General features: G+C 53.8%; 7 protein-coding genes across 7 annotated transcripts; 3 read left to right on the top strand and 4 right to left on the bottom strand.

Moving 5' to 3' along the window:
- Positions 1–389: 389 nt before the first annotated feature.
- Positions 390–2,561, bottom strand: QC762_120210 (uncharacterized protein). Its single transcript, XM_062886456.1, has 2 exons — positions 1,350–2,561; positions 390–1,279 (listed from the first exon to the last, which is right to left on the bottom strand). Exons 1-2 carry the CDS (start codon positions 2,385–2,387, stop codon positions 872–874), a joined length of 1,446 nt encoding a protein of 481 aa, XP_062749542.1. The 5' UTR covers positions 2,388–2,561; the 3' UTR covers positions 390–871.
- Positions 2,469–3,210, top strand: QC762_120200 (uncharacterized protein; the record flags this gene model as incomplete). The annotated part of the gene is made up of 3 exons (XM_062886455.1): positions 2,469–2,477; positions 2,876–3,082; positions 3,139–3,210. 3 exons carry the CDS (start codon positions 2,469–2,471, stop codon positions 3,208–3,210), a joined length of 288 nt encoding a protein of 95 aa, XP_062749541.1.
- Positions 3,211–3,227: 17 nt separating this feature from the next.
- On the bottom strand, positions 3,228–5,788 carry QC762_120190 (uncharacterized protein). The gene is made up of 2 exons (XM_062886454.1): positions 4,394–5,788; positions 3,228–4,313 (listed from the first exon to the last, which is right to left on the bottom strand). The coding sequence occupies exons 1-2, from the start codon at positions 4,797–4,799 to the stop codon at positions 3,547–3,549; spliced, it is 1,173 nt and encodes a 390-aa protein (XP_062749540.1). The 5' UTR covers positions 4,800–5,788; the 3' UTR covers positions 3,228–3,546.
- QC762_120180 (uncharacterized protein) lies at positions 5,107–8,109 on the top strand (the record flags this gene model as incomplete). Its single annotated transcript, XM_062886453.1, has 1 exon — positions 5,107–8,109. The coding sequence occupies one exon, from the start codon at positions 5,107–5,109 to the stop codon at positions 8,107–8,109; it is 3,003 nt and encodes a 1,000-aa protein (XP_062749539.1).
- Positions 8,110–8,390: 281 nt separating this feature from the next.
- mtg1 (Mitochondrial GTPase 1) lies at positions 8,391–9,863 on the bottom strand (the record flags this gene model as incomplete). The annotated part of the gene is made up of 1 exon (XM_062886452.1): positions 8,391–9,863. The coding sequence occupies one exon, from the start codon at positions 9,861–9,863 to the stop codon at positions 8,391–8,393; it is 1,473 nt and encodes a 490-aa protein (XP_062749538.1).
- A 285-nt stretch (positions 9,864–10,148) lies between these two features.
- On the bottom strand, positions 10,149–13,629 carry CTI6 (Histone deacetylase complex subunit). Its single transcript, XM_062886451.1, has 4 exons — positions 12,108–13,629; positions 11,641–12,051; positions 11,351–11,592; positions 10,149–11,299 (listed from the first exon to the last, which is right to left on the bottom strand). Exons 1-4 carry the CDS (start codon positions 12,695–12,697, stop codon positions 10,578–10,580), a joined length of 1,965 nt encoding a protein of 654 aa, XP_062749537.1. The 5' UTR covers positions 12,698–13,629; the 3' UTR covers positions 10,149–10,577.
- A 1,147-nt stretch (positions 13,630–14,776) lies between these two features.
- Positions 14,777–18,081, top strand: QC762_120150 (uncharacterized protein). Its single transcript, XM_062886450.1, has 2 exons — positions 14,777–16,579; positions 16,641–18,081. Exons 1-2 carry the CDS (start codon positions 15,514–15,516, stop codon positions 17,498–17,500), a joined length of 1,926 nt encoding a protein of 641 aa, XP_062749536.1. The 5' UTR covers positions 14,777–15,513; the 3' UTR covers positions 17,501–18,081.
- Positions 18,082–18,506: the final 425 nt, after the last annotated feature.

Raw genomic sequence — 18,506 nt, 5'->3', positions numbered from 1 at the left:
CAGCGAGCATACTTCATAGTCATAGCGAGGGATGGAAACTGAAAGACGCATTTGTGTGAAAAAACTCTTTGCTTGCAACCTTGGACAATTTCATGTCTTGCGAGCCTGAGAACCACTAGCACACCAGTCTAACACTGATCGCCATTCTTGATGTGTCCATCGCCTTTCACTGCAACCCCTCGTATGTCCCGAGAGGCTCATCTTGTACCGGTGTCCTGGTTTCAATCAAAACATGTGTTACCAACTACCAACTCACACCTTTTTGAACCAGGGATAGGCTTCTTCATCATTCTCTTTTTTTACTTTTTTTTCTTTTTTTTCTTTTTTTTCTTTTTTTTCTTTTTTTTTTTTTTTTTTGAAAAACGCCCACCAAACTATCTTTCGAAGCTTGTTGAAGACGTTGCTTCGGGATGCCATCCTATATTAACTTGTTTTACACTACCATTATTTCCATCCAACAGTGTGCCGCATTAACAACACCCACGTCTCTTCAACCTCTCGCCCAGCACATACCCCATCGATTTCCAGTGTGTACTATTTATTTTCTCTATCCGCTTCACAGTGTCTTTACCAGCCTCATCTCCGTGCCGGCTTGAGCATCCTTCGCCGTCTCTTGATCTGCATGTTTGTCACCCTGCTGGTCTTCCCCCACAGCTCGACCAATTTCCTATTCCCTTCCTGATCTTCCCTTTCCAAAAAAATAAAATATAAAAAAATTCTCCAAAAAAATCAACAAGAATAAAAATTCGAATCCATCCATACAAGTAATCACAAACGTGATTTTTATTCTCTGCCCCATTTCCCCCAAGGGCCATGCCCACCACGCAAATCTTTTCACAAGCAAACTGTCTCCTCATCTTCCGGGAGAGCCTTACTCTTCCAACCGCACCCCCCCATTCCTGGCTTCCCATTCCTTAACCGCGTCCGCCAGAGAAATGATGTAATGCTGGCTGTCGAAATCAACGCCTTCCAGCCCCCCATTGGTATCCATCCGATCATCGCCGTCGGCGGCTCCTCCGACGTGGACTTTCTCATGATGTTGCGCATAGTGAGCACGAACGCAGGCCGGAGAACACCACGCTGTGGGCTTCTTCAGATTGACAACACATTCCTTGCAGAATCGGACGTCTGCCGGAGTGGCAAGAACGTCCGACATCTTAGTGTCTTCGTCATGTGCCGCATGGTTGTTGTTTGGCATCTGCCGCCCCCCGGATGAGTCCACACGAGCGTGAACACATGTAGGACCGGCGGAACAACTGTGAGCCTTGAGATGATTTCTCTGATGGGGAAAACAGCATCAGTATCTTCCAAGACGAGAGCAGACAGCCAGGGGGAAAAGGCAGACTTACATATCCTTCGTGTTCGCACTCAAAGCCACAATAGACAGTCATCTCTGCGCCCTCGAGCTCGTACCCAGAAAGGAGCGCGCAGACGGTGCAAAGTCTGAAGCTCGAAGGGTTGACGGGATTCCGGCACACCGAGCATGGTGGCAAGTTCGTCAGCCCGTCAGGTATCACGCTCCTCTGCTGCTCGGCAAGCCGTTTCTTGTTTTCTGCCTTTTTGGCCTTCTCCAGCTCGTAGGCAGCCTGCCCTCTCCTCAGCTCCGCCAGCCTTGCCTCGACCTTTTTGATCTCGTCCTGGGCGCTAGACAATCTTTGGTGATCACTCAGGATTGCGTCCTTGACTTGCTCCATGCTGGCATTGTCCTGTGCGAGCATGTTGTAGTATTTTGCGTGGACCTCGGGCACCTCGCCACTCAGGCTACCGTCAGTCGGTTGTGATGGTGTCGCAAAGAGGGCTTCCTTGAGCACCTCTATCCTCTCAGTGTGATTTGTGGCTGCAAGAAGTCCTCTGGACAAATCATCTATTGGCGGACTTTCGCTGCCTGACAACTTCTTCAACGATGTCGATACAGCAGTCATGAGCTCCTCGATTGGTGCCGATCCTGTGGTGAACCTTTCTAGTTGTTCGGCGATGGCTGCCTTGTCCTCGTCTTGCACCATGGATCTCAATCTCAGCGTCGTCAGGCTGTCGGCATACCATCGCTCTTTTTGTTTCTTTACATGTTCGTCAATAAGGCCTGGATGGATCTGATACTGCTTTGCTTTTTCGATAAGATCTGCCAGCTTTTCAAGAAAAGATGGGGGGGCGGATGTGAACCATTCGCCTTGGGATGAGAGTGACGGGTCTTTCAGCAAGTCTGCCGGAGGACAGTTGAAATATCTGGCCTTGTAGAGGTCCAAGAGGCTACCGTAGCAGGACGAACAGGCTATCAAAGGGTCGTCGCCGTGAGTCGCCGTATGATTTTGTTGTATTGCAGAAGCCTCCGAGTCGAAACGAGCGTCTTGTGCAGCGGCGAGGGCACATTGGAGGAGGATGGCCGTCATGGTGCAGTAAAGAAGGGGGGTTGGGAACCCCAATCCCGACGAGAGGTGGTAATGATTCGATAGTTCGGATGATCCCTCTCAATGGGATGTGTACGTGTAACACTGATGGTGTAATTGGATTGACTGAGACAGAATGATGCGCTTGGTATGGGTGTGTTGAAGGTGAGAGTGCTTTGTCAAAGTGACCTTGAGGTGAGATGGGTCCTGCAGAGAGCATGCTCCACACCAAGCTTGAAATGCCAAGCCTGCCGTGGGACCTGCCCCTGCGCATTCCAGAACTTGGCTCGTCTTGGCAGGCGCGCTACGCAAAGGTCACAACGGCTCAAGCACAGCACCTTCCGTTTCTTTCTTCTGCGCAATATTCATAACTCGAGGTCATCCAGCAAAGCAGCAACACCACCACAAGTGCGCAGATATGGCAAGTTTTAACCCCCAACATATCAAGTCCCTCAAGATGCAGCCGCTAACGAAACATCGCTTCACGCTAGGCCGACAAACTTCGTACCCAACAAGAGCTCGAGCGGCTGCAGGCCAAGTACATCGGCACCGGGCACCCAGACACGACGAGTTGGGAGTGGAAGACAAACATCAACCGCGACACCTACTCCAGCATCGTCGGCCACCCACCCCTCCTTTCATATATTGCGTTGGCATCGAATGAGCCTGTTACCAAAGTGCGCGCCGAGATGATCAGAGTCAGTAGCCCGTGGCACTGAAAGAGCAGAGCATGTGCTGACATGTCTACCAACAGAAAATGATACAGCCTGCCGGACCACCGCCAGCGAGAGAAGAGGATACGATCATGGGTGGACAACAAAGCTGAATGAGGGATGACGGCATCTCTCATATCGCATCTGCACATTTGCACATTTGCACGACATGACGACGGAGTAAACACCACAGGAACGGGCAAGTTGGGGGTGATCAATCAGGCCAGCCAAAGTAGCCCATCTCTTTTCCAACACACTCATGGTGGCTGATGCAACACCTGGGAGGATGCTCGCCCCTGGCAGTTCCCAGTATCATCGCTGCAAGTGATAACAGTACGGCCTCCTGGTCAATCCCAGACGATCGCAAATACCCATAGAACGAATTCCACAATGATACCCCTTTAGACGCCAAAACACCTTGATCCCATGGTATGCGCGTCCCTTCCTTGTTACGCATGCCTCCTTCTCTGCCCATTACTCGGTCCGGCCTCTTGCATCTCCTCATCCTCCCGGACCTCATCTTCATCACCCAGTCCATGCTCCTGCTCCTGCTCAAGTATCTCCGGTTTCCTCTCCTTGACGCCCTTTAAGCTAATCTGAATCTTTGACTCCAACTCTGGGTCCGAGCCACCGTAGATGGTCCTGACAAAGCCCGCAATTGACTCCTTGGGCACCTCTGCCTTCCCTCTTGGTCCAACATGCCACGTGGTAGAGTCGTCGTCGCCGTTGCCCCTGTTATCCACCATCCTGACCAGATACCCATGTTTGATCATCCTCTGTAGCACAACGTCGGTCTTCTCCGTGGGGTTAGCAGGGTCGTTTGGGTTCATGCTGGGCATATATTCGGCGGCGTTGAGCCGGGCCAGATGCCTCCTGAGGCGGGTATCACTGAGCTCGCCTCCCGAGATGGTGATGAGCGAGATGATCGTGGTGTACAGGGCCGTGTACGCTGCTTCACCTTCGGCGGACACGACCTTTGAGGGCCGGGTGAGAGCGGGGGTTCGAAGCTCTTCTGGCAGGATGTTGGTAAGAATGTAGGCATTCGATGTGGCTTCCTTTTGGGACTGGCTTTTGGCGGCTTTCCGCTTCTGCTCGGTGGTCATGAGATTCTTATCCCTAGCTGGAAGCTCCACCATTTCCATGCCAAAAACTGCTCGGAGCTGTTTCTGAGCTCCGGCAAAGGCTGTTTTGAACTGCCGGCCATTTGTACCGCGAACTAAGGAGGGACGGGGTTAGTATATATGGTATCATGAGAGGGGGAGAAAGAGAAGAAAAAAAACAAAAAAGGACACAAACCTTTCTCCCTAATGGCGTCTCTCCGAATGGGGGTCCGTGAGAAATCACATGCGATGGCATACCGGACCAATCCTTTTATCAACTGGCTGAGCTCCTCGTTTGGAGGGCCATTCATCGTTTCATCGGCAGCACCATCTGAGGCGTATTGATCATCTTGGGGCTCATGCATGTCGACATCTTCATCCTCATCGACCGGCCGTTGGCGGCGGCTCTGCTGGAGTCTGGGCATTCTCTCAAGCATATAATCGTCCCAATATCGAAGGGCTGTGGAACTGGCATACATGAGACTGTCGGTTGGTTGATGGCGGCTAACAAAGAGGGTGTTCGTATCGACGATGATGTCAGACAGTGACTCTGGGGTTGATGAAATGAAATGGTGGGGGGAAAAGGAAAACGCGTCCAGCATAGTTTAATTGATTCTTGGCGCGTCAAACGCCAGCTGTTACGTTACGTGACCCCATGTGCCTTTTTTTTTGGGGGGTGGGGTGGGGTTTTTGCCTGCCGGGTAGTTGGAAAGTGGGTTGGGGGACGTTGTGAAGGACCCACCTAAAATATTCAATCTGCAAGGTGCTCGTCGTAGCAGAAGTTGCGACTGGGCTTGGTGAAAGCGATATCTTGAATTTTTCGACATACGGCAAAAGAAACGGACTCTTGGCGGTGATATTTCTTTCATTGGGTTTGAAGTTCAAGGAAAAAGGAAAACACCAAATCAAATGCTCAGGCGACAGGTGACTGGCAGCGCCAGCTTTGTTTGCTTGAGGTGCCGGCTCCAGTTGGCAGGCGCTGCAGGTTCAGGTTTTCTGTCAGCTTCGGGCACCGGCGCAAGAGTCGCAAACCGATCGTCGAGATACTTTGGAAGTCGACCTGTTTCTTCGCTCCCCGCGCTATCCAGGCATACCGTTTTGCCGCTTTCGCGTCAACGATCGCATTCACGATGCTACGCTGCTGGTTCTTCGTCCGGGTCGAAACCGAACTCTGAAGACGAACCCGAGATCACGACGGAAAATTTCTTCGAAGTCGAGGTGACAGAAGTCAAGAAGAGGAAAAGAATTCAGAGGATCCTCGAGCCAGCCCCATGGGAACTGGAAGCTGCCGAGGAGGAACAAAAGAGAAGCCCAGAGGCTAGCGGAGAGGAAATCCAGCAGGAAATCCAGCAGGATATTGCGCGGGAAATCGAGGAGTATGGCCAACGGCTTTGGAGTGAGGGCCTGGTAGAAGACCAAAGTGATGGCGGTTTCGAAAGTCCAGAGAACCCAGCCGCATGGAGCGAGCACCCACCCGCGCGGAGGGACAGATCCAGAAGATCGGGCGAACATGCCGCAAACAAGAGCATGTACTGGCCCTTTCCTCAATTCAGGGACTCGAAAGACTCGAAAAGCTGGAAGTCCAAGGGGCAACTTGTCGAAGCTGAAAGGGAGAACCTGGGGTTGGATATGCTGGGCAAGCCAGCGACTGCAATCGTGCTTCGAAAAAAGCCCCTTAGGCGACTGGAAAACCTCACCAAGGGAGGCGAAGATCTAGAGCTGGGGCAGACTTCGGCTATGTTGCAGAATCTGCTTGAAGGGGGCGCTGGTAGTCTCACCTCGGAGGAAATACTGCTCAACATTCACGAGCTGCGACCGACAGACGAGCGGGTGCTGAGCGAGGAGGAATTTGTCACGCTCAAGGATACTCTCATGCAAGGTTTCACGGTTCCCCAACTCAACGCATATGTTGAGACGTGGAACTCGGCCCGCCAATTCAAAGATCCGGGAGATGCCAACACGACAGTCCCTCCTTGGATTTTGGAGATCCGCCCATGGGTTGCGGCCGCTGACAACACCCCGCCAGATCTGGATGGAAAGCTTTGGGGTTACGTTTCCCAAGGGGCTCCTCCCAAAGAGAAGCTGGTGGTGCGTTTGATGCGCATGTGCTGGGATCTGTCGTGCAGCAGTGTTCTCGAGGGACAAGGCTACTTGGATGTGAAGCTGCGAAAGGCCGAGTTTGACATGCTGACCCTTGGTGGCAAGAGGTGGTTAAGAGATATCTCGCGCACCCTGTTGAAAAACGGAAAGCAGATCGAGATGTTCCCCAGCTCGCAATACCTATCGATCACCGCACCCAAACACACTGCTGACTTGATTCTCGACCGTCTCAACCAACTGCTGTCCCACATGAAAACAGTTCAGTTCAACGCCAGCTTCATCACCCCGGGGCCTCTGGCGATCGAGCCGGCGGTTTTGAATCAGGTCGAAACCATGACAAACAGCATTATTCGTCGTAGCCCGTCCGGCGACAAGATCCTCGTCACCTGGATTCAGCTGCCTGGACGAGACGCAGTCACCGAAAACCACGGCGAGCAGGTGCTCCGTCTGTTGAGCTACGCCTACCGTGAGGACCCTCGTGCTTCTCGGTCTCTGGTTGAAACCCCCGAGGCTTCCTCCAAGGCTCGCTTTGTTCCCGAGGTGGACTGCGGTCCCAAGCTCCCCTGGCACGAGCGCAGCAAGTCTTGGGCCAGATGGACAGCCGCCACGAACAAGGTCCCACCAAAATCAACACGAGCAACCAACGATGAGGATGTTTCCCCCCCCGACCAAACGACAACAACCTCATCCACCAAAAACCCAATCCCCACCTCCATCGTCACCCACCCCGTCGAATTCAAAGACCGCACCGAATCCCTCCCCGTCAACAAAGCCGACTACTCCCCCGGCTGGTCCCTCCACCCCAAAACCGACACCACCGCCGTTTTTGGCCATGTCCTCTTCTCCTCCGTCTCCCCCTCAACCACCGCCCCTCCGGCCCCCGATCTCCCTCGAACATTCGCCCCTGTCCTGCCCTGTGTCCGTTTCCTGTCTCTCGAATCCAACCTCAAAAACCCCGGGCTCTGGCACATGATCACAGTCCTCCGGTTCATCCCCGCCCCTGACACCGACCCATCCCTCATCTCTTCGGCCCCCAACTTGGAAGTCCGCATCGAGTCGGACCACCGCGAGATCAAAGAACTCAAGGACCTCCGCGCGGTGATCAGCGACCACGACGCCGACCTCCCCCTCCCCGAATCACCGTCTGACGTGAGGCTTCATCAGACAAAGTACTATGATCTCCCGGGGACAGGGATCAAGGAGCACGCCGAGCCGATGTTTGAGTTCCTCAGGGACAGCACGCTTAAGCCGTGGGAGGAGAAGCTGGCGACGCCGGCGAGTTTGGATGGGTTGAGGTTGCCGAGGAGATTGTTTGCTGGGAAGGAAGGGGAGGAAGGGGAGGAAGGGGAGGTGGAGATGGATTACATGTTTGCGGGACTGGAGATCCATCGGATGATCATGAGTGAATGGGGGGGTTTTAGGATGAGGTATACGCATGTTAGCGGGGGGTTCAGGAGGGGGGTGAGGAGTGAGGTTGCGTTGGATGCGGTGCCTCTTGAGGCTGCCAAGGAGGGGGTTGTGGAAGAGGGGGTAGCCGAGCAGGAGGATGAAAGGTTCCTGGCAGCGGAGGAGGTCATAGGTGAGATTGGGGAGGGGGCTGATTTGGTGGAGGCCATCGATGAGGCTCTGGTTATGGCTGAGCCGGCTGAGAAGCCGGAGGTCAAGGAGAAGAGCGTGGAAGAGTTGACAAGGGAGTATCTCGAGGCGGTGGGGAAGTTTGCGAGGGGAGAGGCGCTGGTTGGGGAGGATGGGGAGGTGAAGAAGGAGGGGGTGAAGTGGTTTGGGGACTGGGTGGGGGCCGGGGAAAAATAAGGAGTGGGGTGATTGATGGAAGGAAATCTGTCATGTGTATAAAAGCAACTGCATCTCTCTACTGAGGGTCAATGTACAACGAAAGTGACGAGGAACGGTGGTGTGTATGATAGATCATATGGTGGGCTGCATATAGAGAGAGGCATAGATAAACCGCACATGGGAACGTCACTTTTGGACATTATCTTTTCACGCGAAGAATCGTTTTGCATGTTCCCGTATTGGAAACTCAATCACCTGGTATACAAAAACGTACAATAACTCATCGTTCTACACCCCCCTCAAGCACTCTCCCCACCCCCAGCCCTCTTAGCCTCATTCCTCTCCTTCCTCGCCACCTTCTCCCTCTTCCTCGCCTGGTTCATACTCAGACTCGGCTCCCTCGCCAGCTCCATCGCCTCCTCCAGTTTCTTGGGGGTCACCTCGTCAAGCAACAACCTCCCCAGATTCCCCTTCCTCCACTCCTGAATAACCCAGTCGGCCGCATGTTCCATACTCTCATCTCCTCCCTTCCTCAACTTCCCCGTCCGTCTTGCCGCCGCCCTCAAAAACTGATGCACATCATTCGTCGGCCTCCCCATCCCAAACCTTTGCAGGTATGTCGTCTCCCTGACCAGGTTTAACCGATACAAGAGGTAGTCAGCCACAGTAACAGCAGGAATGATCCCGTCCTTTACACACCCCACCAGCGCCAGCTTCAACATGGCCTCCGGCTCAGAAACGTACGGCACAAACACACCCGGCGTGTCGACGATGAAAACCCCCTCCCCCAGCCCCATGCTCTCCGGATCGCCCGAGTCCTCCCCGGGAAGGATCCTAACCGGCGTTCCCAACTTTCTTGTCACGCCAGGTTGCGCCCCCGTCTTGGCCGCCTTGCCCAAATGTAGACTGTGACTCCTGAGTCTGTTCAGCAGGGTGGACTTGCCCGCGTTCGGCATCCCCACCACCATCACCCTCAGCCCAGTGAGGGAGTCCATCTCCCGTGCGACATCCCTTATCCCGTCCAGCAACGGCTGCAAAGACGCTCCATGAGGCCCCATACCCAAGAAAATGATGTCCTGTACATTATTCACCCTCGGCGGCCTGTGAAAGGTCCTCAAAACCCGAACGACATTCCCCGGTGGTTGCGTGCCCGGCACCGGTCGCCCGTGGGGAGTCATTTGCGCTGGGGGGGCGAGGTCCCGTTTGGTATAGACGATAATCCGTGATCTCGGGACACCAGCGGAGGTGGAGGATAGCGATTCTTCCAATACCGGGTTCCAAGAGGAGATTGGGACCCGGAAGTCTCGAAGCTCGAGGATGAGGCCCACGTTGGAGAGGGACTGGCGCATTTTGTTGAGGGCGGCGCTGTGATGGCCCAGAAAGTAGGATCGGGGGAGCGAGGTGGAGATTTCGAATTTATCCCTAGGAACAAAGCCCGTAAAATCGATGGGGATGGGTTCTTTCTCTGGTCGTGCTTGTTGTTGTTGTTGTTGTTGTTGTTGTTGTTGTTGTTGTTGTTGTTGTGAAGCAGGTCCATGACCACGATGTGGTTTTTGATGAGGGTAACGGGTTGAGACTGGTGGGGGTTGTTCTGGTTTTGGCTTTGGAGCTTTTGATCTGAATGCCGCGAGCTCTTCGCTGGCATCGGAGGGGATGGCCCGCTGGTTGATCATGGTTGATATTGGGGTTATGGGGTTGGGTGTGGACTGAGATAGCTCAGAGGTCGCCTTGGAGGCTGCCCTCACGGCGGCCCGGGGACTTATCCGGGGCATGGTGAGAGGGCTGTGAGTCGATAATGAAGGAAAAGAAAGACCTGTTGTTGTGTGAGTTGACTGGTCTCTCAAGATCGACAGCTGGAGTCCTCAAAACAACACTTACTATGTGCAGAATGGCTGCGAGTTGGTATCGTTGGGATTTACATGCAGTTGATGAGAGAGGTCCATGAGATGCCAAGCCCTTCGATTTTTGATGTCGATGGAGCACGTAACGGGGTCAATGCACGGATACAATCATATTTACAGACTACTCATCAACACATGTTCGATGATGGATAACAATTCTTCCTCGAAACTTCTTTTGTACACTATGAACCACCACCCTAGATACACAATCCTTTCCCAAAACCAAAAAAAAAAAAAAACCCACCCAGCCGACCTCCCTCAAAGAATCCAAGATGTCCGCAGCAAGGGGTATTGCTAAAGTGTCCCGCCGAAGTAGTTGAGCAGAGAAAACAAATGAGAACAGCAAAGCTCTGCTTTTCGAGAATGTAAAGATGACCAAAAAGTTTCCCCGCGCCATCAGTGACTGGTTTCTGCGCTCGTGGTGCCTACGCCCGGTACCAGTGCCAAAATATGCCAATGAAAGATTACCCACCCCCCTGACCCAAACAAAACAAACCCTCCAGCCAACGCCGCCAATGCAAAATACAAAAGAGATAATGATATGCCCCCCCTGAGTAAAGCCTTTTCTTCCAGCCTCCCATAAAACTATACAGCATATTCTTGCTGCCATTTGACCAACCGCCTCGTCAGGCTGTCCATCATTTCAACACATCCAAGCTCTTTGAACTCCCTTTCTTGACTCTCCAGTGCCGAAGTCGGCCCTGTTGTCGATGTGGTCTGGGTCGAATCATCGGTGGTGATACCGTTGGTGCCATTCGTTACCGCAGGTGCGCTAGTGGGATTGACAATAGCCGCCTTTGCTACGTCATTCCTCGCTGCGTCTTCTGCCGTCTCTCCAGCAAGCTCCACCTGTGTTCTGGAGATAAATTCCAGCAAAGCCGCTGCCCTCCTCTTCATGTCATTCATCGTGACTTTGCTGTTCATCCCACCTCGCGATCGAGAGTGTGCCGCCTTTCCGACGCCGTCTCCGTGGTGGTGCCCCTTTCCTGCCGGGGGATGCTCGTCTTTCTGGATATCTCGGGAAACCGACCGTGCCGGCGAGGCTTCGTCATCGCGCGTGTACTGGTTGCGCCCTTTTCGTTTGTGCGACTTTTTCTTGTCCGTCTTGGCCTGTGATATGGCAGGCGTGGGCGGCGAGTCAGGGGTCGGTTGCGATGCTGGAGGAGGCTGCTGCTGTTCTGGGGCGGAGGGCTGCTGAACAGCCTCTGCGGCCGTCTCGCTTGTGCTCGTGTCTCCGGTGACTGGTGCTACCGCCTTGCTGACTACGGCCCGACCTGCCAACGGCAGCTCTTCTGAAGGATCTGAATCTGCATCCGTGTGAGCCTCGGACACCTTCAAAAAACTCGTGGACGCCGTACCATCAGCTCGCCGACGTTCGGCCCTCCCCTTTCTCTTGTTCGCGGCCTCTTGCCGTTGTCTTTCTTTTTCCTCCTTTTCGGAAAACTTCTCGTTCCGGTTATTGCGTGCGCCGCCGCGCGGCTTTGACTTGTTCCCGTTTCGACTAGGACCTTTGGGATCGTCCGATTCGTCGGCCGTTTTGTCGACGGATGGAGACACTGATCGAGAGCTGGTGCGTTGCCTTTTGGCACCCTCCTGCTTCCTTTGATCAAAGTTAGCAACACTACTGACCGCAGCCAACGGTACGTACTCCTCGCTGTCGCTTCGCCCCCTCTTAGGCCGCCTAGGAACGCCCTCGGGCTCGAGATGAGCTTCCTCTTTGCTGGCCTCAATGGCCCTTCTCAGAGCTTCCGTTTCGTCATAAGCAGCCTCGCGGCTGTTCATAGTCGACCGCCGTTTCGAAGCTTGGTTCGCCGAGGTGGCTCGTCCGCTTCGCGTTTCCTTCTCTTTGGTGGGCGATCGTGTGCCTTCTTTGTTCAGAGACGCAGATCTCGACGAGGTCCTCGACTGTCGGCGCAAGGGAAGATAGAAAGAGTAGGTATTCCTGCGAGCCACGATGTCAGCAACTTGATTGATTGATGGTCTGTGACCTCCCAACGCCCGGGGATGGTGCAAGCTGGTGAAACATGATCTCAGGTCTGCGCTCAGCTGTTGAGCACAGCTGAGCCCAGCGTCCCAGCGCGATCACAGAACGGTACGGAAAAGATTCATACTTACCCGTTGGAAGCTGTCCACAATTTGTGAAGATCACGGCGACAGAGCTCGCAAAAGTACTCATCGGGACCGGGATTGGTCATGATTCCAACGCAGCCGCCGTGCTGCCAAACTTTGCAAACATCACACTGCACGAAAAACCCGGCAACATCATCCGTGACAGAAGCTAAGAATATTGGGTCAATGTCCACAGCCCCCTTGGCCCCATGTCTAGGTTCATCTTCCAGGGGTGGTGGCCCTGGGTACTCCTCGTTGCCGCACACGCAGCGAACGGCCTCGTCCTCTTCTTGAACATCATCGTCGGCGCTGGTCATGTCGGCCGCTTCGGCCTTGACGCCAGCTCTGTCCCGATCGTCACCCTGTCCACGGGTTCGACGGCGTGTGGCGAATGTATCGTCGGCAGTGATTGTATCTTCCGGTGGTTCGGAGGACAGCGAGCCAGCGGATGCCGATTTTTGTGGAGAGCCAGCTTTGTTGAAGTGCCTCGAGCTGCGTTCCGGCCGCCCCGAGGCACTGGAGCTCGATGAGGATACTTGTGACTGTGACTGGGTAGCGCGCGCCCTCGAAGACCGTCTGGGATCGAGTCCTGCCATTGCTTGCCACGTGAAGCCGTTCCGAGAGGGGCAGTAAAAATGCGAGAGTGTAATCGAGGTGCAGGCCTGTACGCAAGTGTAAGGGGTGCGCGAAGGGGTGCGCGAGTGTGTGGGCGAAGCGGCGCTTAATCGGGGATGCCCTAGCGACACGAAATCTGACGACCGAGGCTGATCGACAGGATTTCTGAAAGTTCAAGTCTCGTATCGAATAGTTATGTAGACGTCGAGATCGGGTGATTACGAGAATGTTCGAGTTTGTCGAGGTTTATGTGGACGATTCGGCCAAGATGGGTGGAAAGGTCGAGGTAATGTTCGCACCACCGTTGGTGCAAAAATGGGCAAAGCGCGACACAGTCCGTCGTGATGTGATTCTGCCAGTAGGGCTCAAAATACTGAAGCCGAAGGATAGTAGTGTAGAAATGTACCCAGATATCTGTCGGGCTCAACAGAATACTCGGTTCTCGAGGCAGGGTGCTCTCCAGCAAAGGGTGTCGGGTCTGCTGGAGAGAAGATGTTGGTGCCGGGCCGAGGGACGACAGATCCGAGAGCGAGCTCTGAGAGAGGGTGACAACACAATGTAGTGCCCCCAAGAGTCCTGCTGGTGCTCAATTGTCAAGAGCTGGGCAGAAGCTGAAGAGATGAGGATGCTCCGACAAGGGGAGGAAAAATGCGACGCGGTGGTTGGGAGGACAACTAGGGGCGTCGAGATGGCTGGCGCAGCGGCGAGCGTGGTGCTAGGTTAATCTGCGAAGGTATGGGCGGAATCCACAGTGTCTCTTTGGAAAAGAAGTGATTCTCATGACTTCAGCCACTGCAGAGACAGGATGGATGTCCAGCGACAGGTGAGCGCAAGAAAGTCGGTGGTGAGAGCGGTAGGAGGAGGAGGAGAGGGCCAGATGGGGGGAGACTGGACCTGAGCGAGTGGAAGCGACTGGCAGAAGCGCTCTGGGGACCCAGCAGCGCACCACCACATTTTCCCCGAAGCGTTCTCCAGCAATTTTTGGCACCGCACTTGGACCATGCGGGGCCAGCCTGGGAGCTCTGCCCCAATTCTTTCTTACAGCGTACACTTCTTTCAAGAGTACCATGCTTTGCAAGTGCACCAGAGATGCCAATTGCTGTTCGTGTTTTTCCAGCCACCATGGTGAGCAGGATAATTGAAGGCAGCTAATCTCCCATTGACTGAGAAGTAATTCCCCCACAAAAGCTGATCCCCTTAAGCCTCTACGCGAGTTCTTCACAACCCTCTCTGGTGTACCTTTGCAGCAGGTACGAAATCTGGTCAAGTGGATTCGATCCGAATTCGGAAGTTTTGTGGACCTTTGGCGCTCTTGCATCAACATACAGGCGGGATGGAACAAACGTGCCAACATGACATCAGTAACTAAGGCTCACCAAAGCCAAGAGGCATGTGGTGGTGGTGCTAAAGTCAATAGATACCTAGAGATCCAGCCAGGTCCAAACAAACCTGAATCAACTCTTTGGACTTGGTCATGGCTGTATTTTCTCATACATAATAGGAGTATAGTCTTCCTTGTCCTGCTAAGAAAGGACTATACAAACCATCACATCTGCCCCTTGACAACATTTTCCGCCAAGACCTTTTGAGAATGAGCAGGCCTCGAAGCCATCATTGTAACCGCTTTAATAGCTGATTAGCTATCTATGGAGATCTGTTAATTATCCTCGGAGTGATTCTGACTATCCTTCAACCGTGTTCAAGTATGTATGATATATATACCAGGCTTGTCGATCCGTAACTGAACAGCGACACGTGCAATGTCCATGTCTGGTGAGAGTACAACATTAGCCAAGGCGTCCCCCATAACTACCAGCCAGTCCCTCTGCATATGTATCCGACCATGGCTTCTCTGTATCAAATCCCTTCTAGCTCACCCAGTAGAATTCACGGCCACTGTTGAATTAACATTCCCAAGCAGGGGTGTTGAAGCCCTGGAGGCACACAGTGTGTGGATGGACGTGTGTCAGAGCCCCGCGCTAGCAGCTCACGGGGTATTGTCGGATACGCTAAAACGGACGATAAGATGTTGTTGATAAGGAGGAGGGGTGGGCAGTCCGGCCGGATTATGTAATTTGTCCTCGAGTAGGTCGTGGACTGCCAGCACTGAACACTGTTCGCTCGCTCATTCTCCGTTCGCCTGTTGAGCACTCATCAAAACATCTTCGTTTCCATCGCCTTCCACTTTGATAGCTTCATTGCTGCTTAGCATCCTTTGGTTTCCCGAGTTATTGCGAGCCTCTGGTTTTCCAATTTGCTATCGACTTGCAGGTGGGTTGCCCCAGGCAGTTGATCAGCCCAGACTCGGCACCCTTCTCCCTGGCTCCCTCGCTTTCAAATGGCCCTTGGTGGTGGTGTTGCCCTTCATGGTTGCTCTCAGCCGAGGATGACAGCGACAGAGGACAGGACACCTGGACAACTCTTGCAGTTGATGCCATTGAGGAACTACTGCAAGCGGGTGAGTTGATTGTAAGAAAGTGGAGAGCGCTGACGCATCATTTGGGCAGACGGCCGACCCCGGTGTCGACGACCTCAAAGGAGCCAACCGAGACTTCCCTCGCCGAGCTTGCCTTGTGGTGCCTCTTGTTAGCTACCTGCTGCTGCCAGCCATCACTGAACGAAGCAAGCGAGAAAGGACAAAGCATCAAGTTTGTTCAATTCCAGACGAAGCAAACCGATAGAATCAAGGAGGAGTATATCTGCGGCCGGTTGTGGTAGTCAGGCCTGGTTGTTCAGCTATCGACTGGCACTGGCTCTGAGGGTTTGGGGTACTATGTAAATCTTGTCGGGTAGGTTGATGCGCTCCTTCCCATGTTGGACCCCTATCCCATGGCAGCACCACCCATGGCACTTTGGGAATCGCAATACTTGCGGATGCGAAAGGAGTGCCGTTGCCTTTTGCAAAGTCGCTGCTTGCCCTTCTTCCCTTCCACCACCTCGTCAGCAACCCTTTCCTCCCCCAAACATGAACAGAGCGCCACTCGTCATGTGGCAATTTCCTGATCTGCCGGCTTCTCAAGGCTTCTGGATCACCCTCCTCACAGTTCTGCTCGGTTTCCTCGCCCGCCAGTGGATTCTCAAGCTAACCTTGTCGGCTTATCGTTCGACCATAGGACGTGAACATTCTTCCAAAATGTCCGCCGACACGGTGTCTACGCTGTTTCCCGGTCGACCGATACGACCCTTGCCGAAGAGACCGTTGCGGGAACGCCTCTCGGCCGAAGTCGCCAGCTCGATCCAGTATCCTCGAGTCCCGCAGACCGTTCACCCGCTCTTCTCATACCCCTGCCCACCGGCAGATGCTCAACCGTCTCAGTTGTCCGGGCTCACCGGCGAGCCTGGCCAACAGTCACGAGCTGGAACCGGAGCAGATGATGTTTCGATCAGGCGGGCAAACCGAGTGCCTCTCGACTCCACAAGCCGTCTCTCACGCCCCGTGGTCAAGACCGAGTTCAGCAGGCACGGAATACCATACCCTCCGAATTCAGCGTCATCTTCAGCCGATGGATACGACACCTTTGAGCACACCAACAACAAGAAAAAGCGCAAGATTCCATCAGCTGCCGAGATGCTTTCGAATAGAGCACATCACAGCAGCGAGTCGCTTCCAAGCTCTGGTTCACTTGCTGTGCAGCCTTTGGACGCCCATGACGAAGAACCGCCTGGGTGTACAACCTATTATGGACCTGGATTCCGAGGAACGTACGGCATGTGCAATATGTACAACGTGGCGGGGCCAGGTCGTGGCCGGTATGGACGTCCGAGAAGCGGGCGGAGTCCGCTCCGGCCACTGCCGGATACGAGTAACAGTTGGGTCGGGAGAGTCAAGGCACGTCCGGTGCAATGGAATGGCAAGCCACCAAGTAAGTCTTTACAACTCTTTGCTATTCTTTGACAGGGCATAAACGTTGACCTCCATCTCAGCTGAAAACACTGGCATCATTTCCAGTGCCATTGCCAACGCTGAGAAACTGCCCCCTCATCAAGGCCGAGAAAACATCAGTCTTCTGAACCAGCAACTGAATACGAAACGGACTCCAGCAACCAGCCAGTTCACATTCAGTTGTGGTTCGGCAGTAACGGCTTGGCCCGGCCGAGTGGTGCCACAACAGTCTATGAACATTCGTCCACCTCTGGTGAACGGCGTCCGTGGCACCCAGGTGTCTCAAACCGCCTACGCTCCATCAACCCTGCCCCAGCCTGCGCATGTTTTACCAAAAGACACGGCTGCCAAGTCAGCAGGCAACACCCATGCACGACCGGTTGCCAATCCCAAGCCCGCTCGCCGCAACGCTGCCACTGAGTACCTGGCCGCTGCCAGAGCACGCCGCCAGGCAAAGCAAGAAGAGAACAGACGGCATCCCCCCAAACCCGAGGATATTTGGATCTGCCACTTCTGCGAGTATGAGGACATCTTTGGACATCCGCCCGAGGCTCTCATCCGTCAGTATGAGATCAAGGACCGCAAGCAGCGGCAGCTGGAGCAGCGACGTCGAGCTCAATGGGAGAGGATGAAGAAAGGCAAGCACAAGGGAAAGAAGAACAGCAAGCTTCACAACAAGAATATTAATGCTGTACAAGAGCCTGCGGCCGTTGACAGCCAAGGAGCATCCGACAGTCAGGGCACGCAGAGCGAGGAGAACTATAACGACGACGAAGAGTGCGAGGATAAGGAGTGTGAGGGCGAAGATGCTGGGTATCCCGACTGTCCCGCCGAGGTGCCTGGCCGCCGTCAGCAGTTCCCGATCCGCCCTGGCGGCAACCATGACATACCGGGCACATAACCCCGGCCCCCTCCCCCAACTTTTACCGGCAACCCTCTCATTTCTCACGGCAGCATGGATAAACGTTTTCAAATTGCGCATACGGTCTGCGCGCATAATATTGTTAGTTGGTCATTCTGAGCCATGAGGTATAGGGTTGGCGGGCGGATGGACCGGAGGGGGCATCCTTTTCCACCACAATAGCGTCATGTTAGATTAATGTACTGCACCGCACTGCACCACTGTTTCCCCCCCAACCACGCTCCCCTCTTACTGTACAGCATGTACGAAGCAACACACCAAACAGGCCTTCTATTGCCCTAACCCCCTTGTTTAAGAACTGAATCACCTGTTTTAGTCTTGACTCTCATGTTGGTTGTATTAGTATTGTTTTACTGGGGAGAGAAATAGATAGATTGGCGGTAATACAGACTTCTTGATGCGTCATGATGTAATAAGTCGATGAGAGCTGAGAACTTGGATGCGATTGAAGATTGGACGAGATGTTACGAGACAGCCTTTCCATGTGACGGTCTGAGACCAGGGGCCTCTCTGGTGGTCAGAGGCCATTGGCTTCTAGAAGCATGTGTGGAAAACGTGGAGATAGTCGCATCAAATCGGCACTTGGAATCTGATGCGCCAGTAGCGCCAAATATCCGTCTGAATGCCTCGAGAAGGTACCTACCCAAGTGCAACCTCAGTGAGATGGATGGGCCGTTTTGCACATGGGCATGAGTGGAAGTAAAACGGAGGCGGAGAAGCCGCTGAGTTGGTGCGCCGGCTGCGGTGGTACGTTAGGAGGCGCTGATCTGTGAGTGACCACGTCAAGGTACACCTGTTAAGGAAGAGGTATATGGATGCTATCTTTTGTTTCCGAGTGAGTCCGACACTGACTCTATCATCGATTGAAGATGACCATAACCTGGGACTTCCAGAGGGTAGAGTCATGGATATGTAGAGGAGACACAGCAAATGCTAACCCACACCTAATTAGCTGACGGGACTGGGGCCTGACAAGAAGGAATGG

The sequence above is a fragment of the Podospora pseudocomata genome (genome assembly GCF_035222375.1).
Source record: "Podospora pseudocomata strain CBS 415.72m chromosome 1 map unlocalized CBS415.72m_1, whole genome shotgun sequence".
In the NCBI taxonomy this organism is placed as follows: domain Eukaryota; kingdom Fungi; phylum Ascomycota; class Sordariomycetes; order Sordariales; family Podosporaceae; genus Podospora; species Podospora pseudocomata.
This window is presented reverse-complemented; position numbering and strand designations above follow the sequence as displayed.

Bases quoted from the DNA above. Each gene is read 5' to 3' on its own strand.
- QC762_120190 (XM_062886454.1), bottom strand. From the start codon at position 4,799: ATGCTGGACGCGTTTTCCTTTTCCCCCCACCATTTCATTTCATCAACC. The intron at 4,314-4,393 runs GTTTGTGTCCTT...GTCCCTCCTTAG, and splicing joins AGACGCCATTAGGGAGAAAG to TTCGCGGTACAAATGGCCGG.
- QC762_120210 (XM_062886456.1), bottom strand. From the start codon at position 2,387: ATGACGGCCATCCTCCTCCAATGTGCCCTCGCCGCTGCACAAGACGCT. The intron at 1,280-1,349 runs GTAAGTCTGCCT...TTTCCCCATCAG, and splicing joins AGTGCGAACACGAAGGATAT to AGAAATCATCTCAAGGCTCA.
- QC762_120150 (XM_062886450.1), top strand. From the start codon at position 15,514: ATGCGCTCCTTCCCATGTTGGACCCCTATCCCATGGCAGCACCACCCA. The intron at 16,580-16,640 runs GTAAGTCTTTAC...CCTCCATCTCAG, and splicing joins ATGGAATGGCAAGCCACCAA to CTGAAAACACTGGCATCATT.
- CTI6 (XM_062886451.1), bottom strand. From the start codon at position 12,697: ATGGCAGGACTCGATCCCAGACGGTCTTCGAGGGCGCGCGCTACCCAG. The intron at 12,052-12,107 runs GTAAGTATGAAT...CGCTGGGCTCAG, and splicing joins TTGTGGACAGCTTCCAACGG to CTGTGCTCAACAGCTGAGCG. The intron at 11,593-11,640 runs GTACGTACCGTT...CTTTGATCAAAG, and splicing joins GGGCGAAGCGACAGCGAGGA to GAAGCAGGAGGGTGCCAAAA.